The 14,973-nt window shown below is 39.2% G+C and overlaps 2 protein-coding genes across 2 annotated transcripts in view; one reads left to right on the plus strand and one right to left on the minus strand.

The window, feature by feature from the left end:
* slc12a9 (solute carrier family 12 member 9) overlaps positions 1 to 3,012 on the plus strand; it is a 21,566-nt gene extending 18,554 nt beyond the window's left edge. Inside the window, exon 14 of the mRNA XM_079815332.1 lies at positions 970 to 3,012. Within this exon, the coding sequence (XP_079671458.1) occupies positions 970 to 1,793 (824 nt within the window). The 3' untranslated portion in view covers positions 1,794 to 3,012. The remainder of the gene's footprint in view (positions 1 to 969) is intronic.
* hsd20b2 (hydroxysteroid (20-beta) dehydrogenase 2) lies at positions 2,990 to 14,705 on the minus strand. The gene is made up of 11 exons (XM_079815352.1): positions 14,457 to 14,705; positions 12,917 to 12,963; positions 9,337 to 9,412; positions 8,943 to 9,053; positions 8,152 to 8,219; positions 8,006 to 8,050; positions 5,628 to 5,662; positions 5,460 to 5,541; positions 5,267 to 5,332; positions 5,040 to 5,189; positions 2,990 to 4,891 (listed from the first exon to the last, which is right to left on the minus strand). Exons 1-11 carry the CDS (start codon positions 14,623 to 14,625, stop codon positions 4,754 to 4,756), a joined length of 987 nt encoding a protein of 328 aa, XP_079671478.1. The 5' UTR covers positions 14,626 to 14,705; the 3' UTR covers positions 2,990 to 4,753.
* Positions 14,706 to 14,973: the final 268 nt, after the last annotated feature.

Consider the following 14,973-nt stretch of genomic DNA (forward strand, 5'->3'; position numbering starts at 1 on the left):
GATGTGGTTGATGTTCTTTCAACCTCTCTCACAAACTTGATCAATGGTGTTGGTTTCCCATGTGTTTGCCGTTTCTTACATCTCTGCTGCCCCAGAGCATCAGCAAGCATCATGAGCACCTTATGGCGCCACCTGTACCTTCCCTGGGTGAGTGCTGTTTTACAACCCACCAGGATGTGTGCCATGGTACCCCTCTCCCCACAAAGCTTGCATTATGGGTCCTCTCTCTTAATCCACTTATGCAGTTTTGCTGGGTTTGGGATTGTGTCATATACTGATCAGTTTGAGGAAGGATATACAGATAGGCTCCAATTTCCATAGATCAATCAATGTGATCTTCCTCTTGGGAAGGTTCCATCTAGCCCAGGCTCCTGGATCATGGCCCTCCTCTCTTTGGTGTCTTTGTTGTGTCATTGTTCAAAATGGGAAGCTCCGATGCCCTCTCTCCCTGTGCATGACATTCCGATGATGTCACGTAGCCTCAGCATTCTTTCAGCTTGTGCAACAGAGGTATTGGCGGCCCTCTTGAGTCCTGATCTTGTAGTAATGCCTGCATTTCTGACTTGCTCATCCTGAGTGTCTCTGTATGGCATTACAATTCTACATTTTGCCACCTTAAATTCCTCCACCACAGATAACTAGGGGAACGGTAGTTGTCCTGACCTTATATAGAGGCCTACTGAAGTGAAACTTGGATGAATTCCCAGCCACCTTCGGAGGTACTTGTTGATCTTCCTCTCCACTCCTTCCACACTCTTATCATAGGGATTTCATACAGTGTCAACAGCCACATGTCTGGACAGCAATCTATGTTGGTAGAGCCATGCTTTGCATTTCCCCAGAAGTCGTGATTTCTCAATTCTCCTCAGCCGGTCCTCTGCCAACTTTAACATGTAGAGAATTTATTTTTGTAATAAAATGTAGTCAAAATAACCACTATAACAACAAAAACTTTCTCTTCTTTTCCAGGAGGTATGAAGCCTAATACCCTGGTCTTGGGCTTCTATGACAACTGCTACCCAGAGGACTACTTCCTGCAGGACCCTGTCTTTTGTGAGGGCGATAGGGGTGAGGGGGATAATTTTGGGGTTGACCTCCCATCCTTACAGGCTCATTTTTCACCGGTTCGCCATGCGGAGAGCCCTCGCACGCTGCAGCCTGAGGAGTATGTGAGCATCATCCTTGATGCCATAAAAATGGGCAAGAATGTTTGTTTAGCCAGGTACTTCTTCCAGCTACCACCTGAGAGCAAAGGTGTAACATGCAAAAGGGGAAATGACAGCATGGACACCATCGATGTGTGGCCGACAAACCTACTGTCCCCAGACAGTGCCAGTTATGCAGACGTGTGCAGTCTTTTCCTGCTTCAGATGGCGTGCGTGTTAAACATGGCCAGCAGGTGGCGCCGTGCAAGGTTACGTATATTCGTCTGTGTGGAGTCTGAATTGGGAGACCAGGGCTGGCTGGCTAAAGAGGAGCAATTTAGAGAGTTGCTGGGCAAGCTGAGGATTCGTGCCTCTATTAAGATTGTGGCGTGGGATAACGTGGCACGCATGTTTAGAGGGGAAGGCTCAGAGAGGCAAAAAGTGTCTGAAGAGTTCCTGTGTGCCGTGAATGCCCTGCTAAGGGAACACAGCTCTACGGCGGCAGTGCGCTTCCTGTACTTGCCCCACCCTCCCTCCAGTTCTGAGCTGTCACAGCAGTACCTGATGCAGCTAGACGCATTGACGCGAGACCTAGGCCCAGCTCTCTTGATTCACGGGGTCACACCAGTCACATGTACTGAGCTCTGAGAAACAATAACCAAAGCGTGTTTGTGTGATAGAGAGGAACATAAGAAATATTAGGGAGTGGAATACAAGTGTACAAATGGTGCTTAAATGGTGGGTGATTTTGAAGACCATAATAAATGAGTGGAGTATGTGCTATTGTTATTTAAAATAAATAACATAATATAATAATAAAATGTTATTTAAAGATGGAATTTGGGTTTATGGGTATAAACTGCCAAATCATGTTGCAGCGTGCAGTTATTTTTGCAATCTTCATACATCTCCGTTTGATCTCATCAACAGAAACAGGAACAGTTTTGTATTTGTGTAAAGTGTCTGCATGTACATTTGAATTGCTAATTATGTTAATTCAAGTGTCAGACAGTAAGTGTAAATCTTTAAACAGATCCTGTGATCCATGTTTTTGTGTTTATGCAAGACACCGTATGGAAAAAATAGCATTGACTTTAATTAGGATGAAGAAAAGAGTTTGTCTGAATGAGACGTGGTTATTGTTGCACAGTAATATGGGGCGAAATGAACCTGTTTATTTACTTGTTTGCTTTTTGCTATTGTGATGCACTGTTGGAGCATTTTGTTAATCATTTCTGCTTGTTCTTCGTATGAAACAGACCCTCTGACCCTGTTTTGACCCAGTTAGAGCTTGTAGGCCAGTGAGTCCTCCTCACCGGTTTGGATAATTGTTGGTGTAATGGCAGAAATGCTGTTCCCAGCTTTCCGATTAGAGTTCTTACAATGGATTTGTGCATTCATGGTGTATTTACTGTGATTTGTATAATCATATAGACAGACATGTTGTTGTTTATTATTACTTTTTTGTGTGTGTTTGTAAGAGAAAGCAGGGAGAAAGCATGAAAGTGTGTCTTGTGGTTTTCATTAATAGGTCTGGATTTCATATTTTGGCTCATGAAATTCACCTGACATTTTGCTTTACCTTTTGTTGTTGATTTTGTGTGTTTCTTGCAATTTTTACAGTTAAAATGCTTTTTATACTTCTGAATGTTCTGGCTGGCTAAAGGCAGAGGTGAGACATCATGAATGGCATCTGATTGGTTTAGAGCTGATGATGATGTTTGTATTGAGTCTGCTGGTCTTTGGGAACTGAAAAGGGACACTGGCTTGAAATAATACTTGAATATTTTGCACATTTGTGCATGTGTTAAGCTGTTAGCATTAACAAAAAAACAATGCAGAAGCCCAAGAATATCAGCCCTTTATCATAGCTGTACAATAATTCCATTTTGTGCATACATTATTATATTTAAAAATTTATAAAAAAATGTTTGAGTATGCAAAAATTGCTTTACACAATCCAGTTTACATATAATCTGGATTATTTAGAATTCTTACAATCTTCATACAATCACAGTATAAAATCATGATCTTTTGATTATCAATTTAGCTTAACAGGTTAGGAGGTACTGCAATTACACCGCACTAGTATAGACTGTACAATAGCTCAATTATGACTAAATGTAGAGTTTGTGAACATAAGACTAATTGATTAAACACAACATTTCAGTCATCTTTTTCCTTCATTGCCTCATTCTTTATGCTGAAAGTATAATTCTGTTCCACCCTAGAGTGTGTTCTTGTCACATTTTGGTAAAGCATTACATTATGTATGTAAAAGTCATAACTGACCATATAAACTAGTTATTATAAAGTAGTTATGTGCTCCAGTCCTGTCCTATGGATCATTTTCACATTTCCAAATTTAGAACGCAGAAAAAAAACAACAGCAGGGTAAATGGAACAAGATCCCACATAAAATGAATTTGTGCCTCTTTTTGACCATTTGACACTTCAGAATAGAGTGCAACAGTTCCCACCCCCTTTTTCAGTGGCGCTGGTTCTGGAAGGTTTTTTTTCCCCTTTTTTTCCCATACGGATTTTAAAGAAGCCTTTGTTAAAGACTTAAGAGCCAATCAGCTATGCTGTGAATCACAACACTACAAACTTTGATTTGAAACAAAAACATTTTTAAATCAGACAAGAGGTACAAGACTGTGTTCTTAACAGTATTAGTGAGGTAAAGAACTACAATCCCATGAAGCATTGCGAACAGCATAATCAAAAAATGCTAGAGAAATATAAATTTGATTATATGTATAAAAATATTTTAAGTTTACTGAAAAATATACATGTTTATAAACATTTGAGTAGTTTGAAGGCGTAGGGAAATTGGCTCGATTACGTCATTCACAGTGTAACATGGGAGTGGGCGGAGCTAAAGACCGATGTCGCATTTTTCAACTCTGATTGGTGTAATTCTCTGTACATCATCATGGGTAATGTAGTTTTTCACCAGTGATTCCACTGTTAAACAGGATTATAAAAAAATAAAATAAAAACCAAACATGGGCTGATGGCTTCAGCAGAAGCAAATACCATGGATACACAACCTTGTAGCTCACAGTAGGTCTGTCTTCTGGTGTATGGTTCAAAATCTATTTCCTTAAGGAGAAAATGAACTTCCGGAACCCGACTGTTGCACTCTATACTACAATGATTCCTGAAGGATCATGTGACACTAAAGACTGGAGTATTGATGTTGAAAATTCAGCTTTGCCATCACCGGAATAAATGTAAATTTTAAAATATATTCAAATAGAAAAGTTATATTAAATTGTAATAATATTTCACAATATTACTGTTTTACTGAATTTTTGATCAAATAAACACAGCAACCTCTTTCAAAAATTACCCTGACTGGTGGGCAAAGGCTCAATAGTTTGAGACTGCTGATTCCTATACAAATACACTCATGAATAAATGTTAGTTTTACATTGACCTTAGGTCTGTCAACTTACCAGAAAATGTATATGTGTGTTTTTGTCACAATGCATCTGATTACCTGTCACTGCAGTAGAAACAGTTTGTATTTATAGTTCTTATTGTTAATATCATTAGGCATATGATTCTATATTTTGTTAATCTCTGTGGTCCACGGTTTTGTGTCAGTCCTGTTTGTTGTTTGTCTGCGCCATCCTCTCCCTTAATTTCGGTTCAATGCTACGAGCAAATTTTGCCATGTGTTTTACACAAAAGGATGAGAGACGCAGCCAGCCCGGGAAAAAAACAGACAGAGCAATGTGCTGAAACAACAAAGGATGGCAAGTTATCTTTCAATAACATATTCAGACTTCTACATTCACACATTAACCCTGTATCTTTATATAGGACACACAGTTGAAATGTGTGTATTTTAAACACTGTACAAACTGATTTGTGTGTGGTGTTTACCTGCAGTGCATGAGTTAAACATCCACTTGTGTATGTTGTGTAACCCACAGTGTTCAGAGCATCTCTAGCAAAAGAACCAGCACTTTTCACCAGTGGATTCACAGGCACATTATGAGTCATATTTGTGGAGACCATAAACGGGGCTACACACTGGACAAAGGAAGAGAAACAACATCAAGGTTTGGCAAACAATGTATGCACAAGATATTTACTAGTACTGAACTTACTTGAACCGTGATTCCTCTCGACTTGTATTCTGCATGCAGACTGCGAGAGAAATATGTAACAAATATCTGGGTGTGAGAGAAGAGCAGGACACATTTTAGTCACTTTAGAGTTGTTGTTTTTGTTTGTGCAAGGCTGCATTTTATTCAAACATAGAAACATGTGCAATTTGGTTTGTGTGTAACAAAGTTGTACCTTAGTGGCAGAATACACTGACACCATTGGCTGAGGCTGAGAGGCTGCCTCTGATGATATGTTTATAATGAGGCCTTTCCCCCTAAGAGTAAACACAAGCCCACAGTTAAAGTATAAACACAGTTTTCATAATGTAATAGATAAGATCAGAGCCGGCTGCGTGTTTACCTTTCAACCATGCATGGCAAAATGAGTCTGCTCATCTACAAATCAACAACATTATCATGAATATCACTGTTGTTGTCGCCACCAAACTCTTTTTGTTATCAGTATCACAGATCAATGTAAAAAATAACAAAGATATGTTATGAGGGCCTATTAAACCAATTTACAGTTAAAACTTTGGATAAACTTAAATATGATTACAATTTAAAGTTACTGGTTTATATTTATATACAGTGAGGAAAATAAGTATTTGAACACCCTGCTATTTTGCAAGTTCTCCCACTTAGAAATCATGGAGGGGTCTGAAATTGTCATCGTAGGTGCATGTACACGGTGAGAGTCATAATCTAAACATTTTTTGGATTTCTGATTTTTTAACTATTTATTTGTATGATACAGAAGCAAAAAAGTATTTGAACACCTGTCTATCAGCTAGAATTCTGACCCTCAAAGACCTGTTAGTCTGCCTTTAAAATGTCCACCTCCACTCCATTTATTATCCTAAATTAGATGCACCTCTTTGAGGTCATTAGCTGCATAAAGACACATGTCCACCCCATACAATCAGTAAGAATCCAACTACTAACATGGCCAAGACCAAAGAGCTGTCCAAAGACACTAGAGACAAAATTGTACACCTCCACAAGGCTGCAAAAGGGCTACGGGGAAATTGCCAAGCAGCTTGGTGAAAAAAGGTCCACTGTTGGAGCAATCATTAGAAAATGGAAGAAGCTAAACATGACTGTCAATCTCCCTCGGACTGGGGCTCCATGCAAGATCTCACCTCGTGGGGTCTCAATGATCCTAAGAAAGGTGAGAAATCAGCCCAGAACTACACGGGAGGAGCTGGTCAATGACCTGAAAAGAGTTGGGACCACCGTTTCCAAGGTTACTGTTGGTAATACACTAAGACGTCATGGTTTGAAATCATGCATGGCAAGGAAGGTTCCCCTGCTTAAACCAGCACATGTCTAGGCCCGTCTTAAGTTTGCCAATGACCATTTGGGTGATCCAGAGGAGTCATGGGAGAAAGTCATGTGGTCAGATGAGACCAAAATAGAACTTTTTGGTCATAATTCCACAAAACGTGTTTGGAGGAAGAAGAATGATGAGTACCATCCCAAGAACACCATCCCTACTGTGAAGCATGGGGGTGGTAGCATCATGCTTTGGGGGTGTTTTTCTGCACATTGGACAGGGCGACTGCACTGTATTAAGGAGAGGATGACCGGGGCCATGTATTGCGAGATTTTGGGGAACAACCTCCTTCCCTCAGTTAGAGCATTGAAGATGGGTCGAGGCTGGGTCTTCCAACATGACAATGACCCGAAGCACACAGCCAGGATAACCAAGGAGTGGCTCTGTAAGAAGCATATCAAGGTTCTGGCGTGGCCTAGCCAGTCTCCAGACCTAAACCCAATAGAGAATGTTTGGAGGGAGCTCAAACTCCGTGTTTCTCAGCGACAGGCCAGAAACCTGACTGATCTAGAGAAGATCTGTGTGGAGGAGTGGGCCAAAATCCCTCCTGCAGTGTGTGCAAACCTGGAGAAAAACTACAGGAAACGTTTGACCTCTGTAATTGCAAACAAAGGCTACTGTACCAAATATTAACATTGATTTTCTCAGGTGTTCAAATACTTATTTGCAGCTGTATCATACAAATAAATAGTTAAAAAATCATACATTGTGATTTCTGGATTTTATTTTTTTAGATTATGTCTCTCACAGTGGACATGCACCTACGATGACAATTTCAGACCCCTCCATGATTTCTAAGTGGGAGAACTTGCAAAATAGCAGGGTGTTCAAATACTTATTTTCCTCACACATATATATATATATATATATACATGTAATTTATTCCTGTGATGGCAAAGCTGAAATTTCAGCATCATTATTCCAATCTTCAGTGTCACATGATCCTTCAGAAATCATTCTAATATGCTGATTTGCTGCTCAAAAAAAAAAAAAAGTTACAATTAATTAATATTTTTGTGGAAACCATTATTTGTTGAGTAGAAAGTTCAAAAGAACAGCATTTATTTGAAATAGAAATCTTTTGTAAAAGTTTTACTGTCACTTTTGATCAATTTATTGCATCCTTGCTGAATAAAACTTTTAATTTAATGTAAGAAAAATAAATCTTACTGACCCCAAACTATTTGAAAAGTGACAGTGCAATACTGGATTATATCTATATAATGTACATCTATTGTTATATCCATATCCATCAAGTATATTTTTTTAAATGCATATGTAGGACATAAAATGGCACCCATTTTTAGAATGACCTATGTATGCAATATATGCTAGTGCCATGTCAAGAAGGTATATTGTATGACAGGCCATGTGTAAACAGGTTGACGTACAGGTTCTCTTACCTGAGTGACAGACAGCATGTTACAGTTTATCACTTGTGTGATTCTCTGGAAACAGAAGAATGTCTGTTATATAAAGTACTCTCTCATACAATGGATTCAGGTTACAATAAAGTCAAGCTGTGTGGTGTAGAAAAGGTGTTTCAGACCTGGTCTGGATCAGGGACATCCAGGAAATTTGCCAGAAACCCAATATAGTTCATACCTACATTGTTCACTATGGAGAAAAGAGAAGACATTAATCATTTATGCACCTCTCTTCACCTATTTATTGATTTGTATTTTATTATCCTACTTGTTGATAGCATGGAGCTTCTGCTAAGAAAAATTGAAATTACAACATAGAAAATAAGAAAATAACAGCATCTGTGAATTTTACAGAGATAATTACATTAATACATTAGTGTTAATATTTATGCATAGAAAAATCCTACGTGGTATTTACAAATTTACCCCAGCTAGTTACACTGAAATAATGAGGCAGAGGTAAGCACTATTGCTCCTAAAAATCAATAGGTGATGATCATGATGTTATTATTCTATTATTCCAGTTATTGAACTGCTGATGAAAGTAAAATATCGGGGAAGAATGACCAAACACAAAAAAAGCTAATTTTAAATTTCCAATTTAATTTGTGTAGTGATTTTCACAAAGCAGCTTTACTTTATATATAAAAATAAAATGTATATATATATTTTAAACCTTAGGTGCCATATAGTCTACATTTAGCAGTTTCCTTCATTTACATTAAAGTGTAGTCTTCACAATAGCAAAAAAGGATTTAAAAAAAATTGGTCATGTAAAACTAAATTACGAATTTTGGGATCCAGAAATAAAAAACATTTATGCAATGACCCCCTCTAAGGCTTGTCAAAATTCAGTTCATTGTTTACACCATCCGCACTGCATTGTACACATCATTCTTGATCATTATCTTACCTAGAATTCCGATCTCCAGCCCCGCTAGCTGTTGTGCGATAACTGGGTAGATGCAATGGCCTTCTGTAAAGTCTGTCTGAATCACATGTGTCTGTCGCTTGTACTGAGATTCTGGAACAAACACAAACAGTACAAAGATGATTTGTGCTATTTTTACTCTGTAAAAATAAAACCACAGTTTTTCTCACAGAAAACTAGTTCTTTTGGTAGTATATATGCAAATATGGTTCATGACAGTTTAAAAACGTTATGGCTGTTTTCAGTCATATTCGGAAGTCTCAGAAAGTGTGGTCAAGGTAATGCACACAAATTGATTTGTGTCTGTTCTGATGGCAGATTTAACTTCTTTGAGAAGCTGCTTTTTTTTTTCTTCCAATTCCACTTTATAGCTCACCTATTTCTTTGGCAACGTTGCGGAGCTTTTCCTCTGAGCGACTGATCAGAACAATGTTTAATCCTCGTTTGGCAAGCTAAGATACAAATACACAAAAGAAACAGTATATGCATGTGTATATAGAGGAAATAGTAGTATTGTGATTTTATTGCCATCCTTTTCAAATTTTTGTCCATAGAATGAAAGCCATTGTGGAAGTCAATCACAGGAGTCTTTCAATGCTTTGATAAGATACGCAAACACATGTTCAGTCTGTTTTGCTTGTGTTTAGGTGTGTTCGACATCGTCGCGGCTGCATACAACCGATCGGCGAAGAGTAACCACGTGCAGGAGCTGCAAACGGAGATGTGAAATCGGACACTTTCTGGTTGCCGTAGTGACACCCGCGCTGTGTTTGTATACTTTATCAAAGCTGAAGTGAAATAAATGCAATATTTGTTAATACACAGATGTTTCAGAGATGTTTTCATTCAATACTTATGTACTGCTTAAAGGAACACTAAAATTTTTTTGAAAATAGCCTCATTTTACAAGTCCCCTAGAGTTAAATAGTTGAGTTTTACCGTTTTTTAATCCATTCAGCCGATTTTTGTATCTGGCGGTAGCACTTTTAGCATAGCTTAGCATACATCATTGATTCTAAACAGTCCATTAGCATCTTGTTCAAAAAATGACCAAAGACACTTTCAATATTTTTCCTATTTAAAACTTGACTCTTCTACAGTTACATCGTGTGCTAAGACAAACTGAAAATGAAAAGTTGCGATTTTCTACACCTATATGGCTAGGAACTACGTTCTCATTCCTGCATAATAGTCGCGGATCTTCGCGTCCGTACCATGGCTGCAGCGGCGCAATGATTCGTTGGTATTCTGTGAAACATGGTGGTAGTATACACCTTCGACTTACTATCACAGCCCTTTACAACACACAGAACCATGGCTAATCACACAGGTAAATCCACAACACAATTTGTCGGCTGCAAGCCTGAAACTCTCTCTGCAACTACACAAACTTAGTGCCGGTCACATTGAAAGTTACCTAGCTGGGGCCTACTTTCAGGCGCTGTAATATCATTGTGCTGCTGCAGCCATGGTACTGCCGCGAAGATCCGCGACTATTACACAGGAATGAGAAAGTAGTTCCTAGCCATATAGGTGTAGAAAATCACAACTTTTAATTTTCAGTTGGTCTTAGCACACAATGTAACTGTAGAAGAGTCAAGTTTTAAATAGGAAAAATATTGAAAGTGTCTTTGGTCATTTTTTGAATGAGATGCTAATGGACTGATTAGAATCAATGATGTATGCTAAGCTATGCTAAAAGTGCTACCGCCAGATACAAAGATCGGCTGAATGGATTCAGAAACGGTAAAACTCAACTATTTAACTCTAGGGGACTTGTAAAATGTGCCTATTTTCAAAAAAAGTGGAGTGTTCCTTTTAATACAGCATCTGTTTATACAAGATCAATCAATCTATCAATGAAGTGGGGTCTACTTTTTTTTTAAATCCGTTTTTTGATAAACATGACACAAAGTACGACTACATTAAAACAGGTTTTACTGTTAAAAAAAACCTGATTTGTGAGCATTAGTGGAACTGAAGGTGTCCGAATAAACACGTGCTCGTTGTCATGCGGTGAATCTGGCCAATCGTGGACCAGCTGTGTCGTCATCAGCGCTCTTGCAGCCGCTCTGGAGAAGCTGCGCAGAATGAACCAGCCGGCTGCTCTTGAATCGCTTTCGCGGTGCTTTGGCCCTGTCCTAAATGGCACCCTAAACCCTTGCGGTCTTCCTATGTGTCTGCACTTTCATGACGTAACGACGTTTTGACTTTCAGGAAGAAGTCCGCTGCGGAACCCACACAAGTGCGGGCTCGGCAGAAGCGCGCATCGAGGCGCATATCGACCGCAAAGGTGGCACTCGCGAGCACCCTTCTGAGACCTAAAATGACAAATGGGACACCCTAAGGTCTCGTGGACTTAACGGACAAGCGCACGCTGCAGCCATTGTAAGTCCACAAGACCGAAAGTGCATAAAGTGTGCCATTTGGGACAGGGCCTTTGATGGCAGATGTCACTGTCACGTGGCGTCAGCGCTGTCTCAAGTTGGACAATTTCTAACCAGAATGCACTGCTTCAAGTCAGCCGCCGATCGGTCTGTGCAGCACTGTATGAAGTCGAACAAGCCTTTTGATTTTTTTCCTTTGTTCAGTTTCCCACCACTCCTTGTTTCCATGGGCACCATCATTGAGTTTATTTAGTTCAGCTGTGTCTGTTTAATTATCTTGTTTGTGTTCACCATTTAAGTCTTTGTCTAGTCACTGTTGTGTTTCTGTTGCCCGTCAGCATATGTGAAGTGAAGATTAAAGTTCATGTTTGATTGTGATCTTTTGAGTCTTCAGCCTGTTCCTGGGTCACGTACCGTTACAGATGACAAGACCAACACCAAAAAATGCCTGATTATCACCTCCCCTTCTCCATCCACCAGAGAGGTTGTCCTTTGGAGTGGTATGTGGAGGAATTTTGTGAGTATTGCTATCTGGTGAGCTGGAGTGATCAGATAGTCAATGCCTGCTTTCGGATGGGACTGGACGATAACTTATTCCATGTCCTTTCTGCTGGCGATTGTTATAGGTCTGTAACAAACTTCATTAATTATGTCCTTTATTTAAATGGTTCTGATTTCATAGTTGAGGCTGTTTATGAGGACAATCATCATCTGGTCCCTTCCTGAAAGCATGTAGGCTACTCCAGCTCACCCTAAACCCTGACCCTCCACATACCAGTCCACTCTGCCACAGTTACCCCATTCCACTCCAGCCAAGTGGACGGCTCCAGACCGTGACCCGAGTCCCGAGAGAGCTCTAGCTTGTGACCCGAGTGTTCCTTTGTTCAGTTTCCCGCCACTCCTTGTTTCCATGGTCACTGTCATTATAAGGTAATTTACTTCAGCTGTGTCTGTTTAATTATCTTGTTTGTGTTCACTATTTAAGTTCCTCTTATTCACTCAGTCTTTGTCTAGTCCCTGTTGTTTCATTTGCCCATCTGCATGTTCCTGTGAAGTTAAGATTAAAGTTTATGTTTGATTGTGATCTTCTGGGTCACATACCGTTACAGTGTGATGGACATCCTCTCGTTAATCAGACTACTTTCCTCTTCCTTGACTGAGGACAAGAAAACACTGTAACGGCCAAGAGAGCGCTGGATTTTAATCTGATAAAATACTTGACCACATCCATGCAGATTTTGGAAAACGGAAATTACTAGTGCATCTGGATCCTCTACGATATCAGACTTCCAGGCTGGTTTGTTATGGCAATTCGCCTATACAATCAAACACTGCTCTAAAATAGCAATTTAATGACAATTATAGAGCAAACTTGACCCTTCTTGTCTTAAAGTGATGGCTAAGGGTGTTTTAAGCGCAGTCAAATATTTAAGAACCCCTATCTATGCATCTTGGATAAATAGTTAAATACAAACTACAAAGATCTGTACTAGTGAAGGTTTTAGTATCAAAACAGATGCTATTACACTCCCACGTAATAAATGTTTTCAAAAAAAGTTATTTACTGACCTCTTCAGCATATGCTCGACCAATCCCTGATGTGGCTCCAGTTACAACTGTGAGAGACAGAGGAAAGTTTTGTGAAATCTGTCCATTTCAAACATCAGCTCTCTTTCCTCTTTCGTGTTCTGCGGTCAGTTATCATTAGATCACCCACATTTAGCCACTATAATTGTCTTTCAATAGTATCTGATGTTCAAAGGTGTTTGATTATGCCTGGAATCCCTGCCTGGACACATTTTAAGTCTGACAAGGCAGCAATGATGAGTTTCTGGCTGTGCTGATGCCCTGAGCACAACGAGTACTAACTGTTCCAATCAATGAAAAGAACAAGTACTAACTGTTCCAATCAATTGAAAAGAACACCCCTGCAGAATAAAATAGCCAAGCAGGTCAAAACCACATGTTGTGTTTTGGACACTAGATGTTGGTGCGACGCCCGTTCATGCTGTTTAACCGCAAACATCTGTCCTGCTACAGCAAGAGCCTGCTGCCTCACTTGCCTGACAGACTCCCTATGGTCCACTAGCTAATCAGAAGGGTTTTGCTGGTTAAAGCATGGTCCAGCAGAAGACTTGTGCTGAGCGGTACAAACCGGCATGGACCAGCACAAAAATCATGCTGATTTTTTTATTTATTTTTATCATCAGCAGGGGCAAGAGATTAATCACTAACATCTAAGTCTAACTAACACAGACAAGTGGCAAAACCTGTTTCCTGGTCTAATAAAAAAAAAAATCCAGAGCAGACAACTTTACTTTACATTAGCATGAGTAAATGAGTTTAGGCAGCTTGTATATAAATATAACTGGAATAATTTTAGAACACAAGAGTGTCTGTTTCTATGTTCAAAAATGTCAAAAATGTTGTTTAATTTGTAAAACTTTACAAATGCTGTGGCGAAATCTTCATGGCCAGACTTTAATGGCAAGCCATTTGAATTCCTTAAAAATAAGTAGTACATGTTTTAAGTATTAGTATGTAATGTCATAGTGATTAATATATTATCCTACTCTATTCTTACTATTAACTACTTATTAGATGCTAGTACTAGTAGTGAATTGAATAGTGATCAATTCAGTTGGTCATTATTCATAAAAAGGAAAGAAATAATGAACATATATGCTACCAGTAACCATTTATAAAGATATTATAGTGTAGAATAATTGGATAATTGTATATAATTAATAAATAAATAAGTAATTAGTATGTGATGATTAGTTGCTAATAAAACTAGAACAGGTAGCCTACCAGCAGCAACTGCCATGCATATAGCCACAAATAATTAAATGGCAAAATGGGTCATTTGTAATGAACACTGGTATAGTTACTGTGACTAAAAATAAAAAGTATTCATAACGCAAAAATAGATTTAGTGAAGGCGGCTTGCCATAGACATTTAGCCTACAGTGAAATGCATACATGGCACTAGTATTCTTGGTTGTAATTATTCCTTCCACTGTAGCTATTGCATCTACGAAACAACGGATAATTGTATTATTACAGGATGAGAAAGGAACCCACTCTGCAGCTGTGAGGAAAGACTTACCAGCCCACTGGCCATATGTCCTCAAGTCCGTTTGCCAGATCTCAGAGATCATGTACGCCTTGAACCCATGCCAGCACTGCCATGACCACCTCAGCAGGAAATATACAACCGTAACGAAACCGATGCAACACAACACCATTGAACAGCTGCACTCTAAAATGTCTCCCATCTTACTCCTTTACAATTATGTGCCTGTGTCACACTTATATAATGAAATGACCTTCTTCTGATATGGTCCAGAGTTTATAGGGTTGGGGAAAAACTCCACACACACACACACACGAACACTTATTTGTGTGCACGCTCCTCCCATTGCGCTTGAGGTCTGTCCGTCATTGGTCGGCATTACAGAATAGAACATAGACATTTATTGTGTCTGTGGAATAGAACATCAGATCCTAAAAAGTGTTACTCCGCCTCGTAACAAACACATAGTTCGTGTTAAAAGTGAGAAGTTATTTTACTGTGTGTACTCTCCACATCTCCCTGATTATGTTGTTCCCATTGCCTAAGTGCG

The sequence above is a fragment of the Gobio gobio genome, assembly GCF_949357685.1.
Source record: "Gobio gobio genome assembly, chromosome: 4".
NCBI classification, from domain to species: Eukaryota; Metazoa; Chordata; class Actinopteri; order Cypriniformes; family Gobionidae; genus Gobio; species Gobio gobio.

Bases quoted from the DNA above. Each gene is read 5' to 3' on its own strand.
- hsd20b2 (XM_079815352.1), bottom strand. From the start codon at position 14,625: ATGGGAGACATTTTAGAGTGCAGCTGTTCAATGGTGTTGTGTTGCATC. The intron at 5,663-8,005 runs GTAAGAGAACCT...GTTGATTTGTAG, and splicing joins ACATGCTGTCTGTCACTCAG to ATGAGCAGACTCATTTTGCC. The intron at 4,892-5,039 runs GTAAACACCACA...TTGTTGTTTCAG, and splicing joins GTTTAACTCATGCACTGCAG to CACATTGCTCTGTCTGTTTT.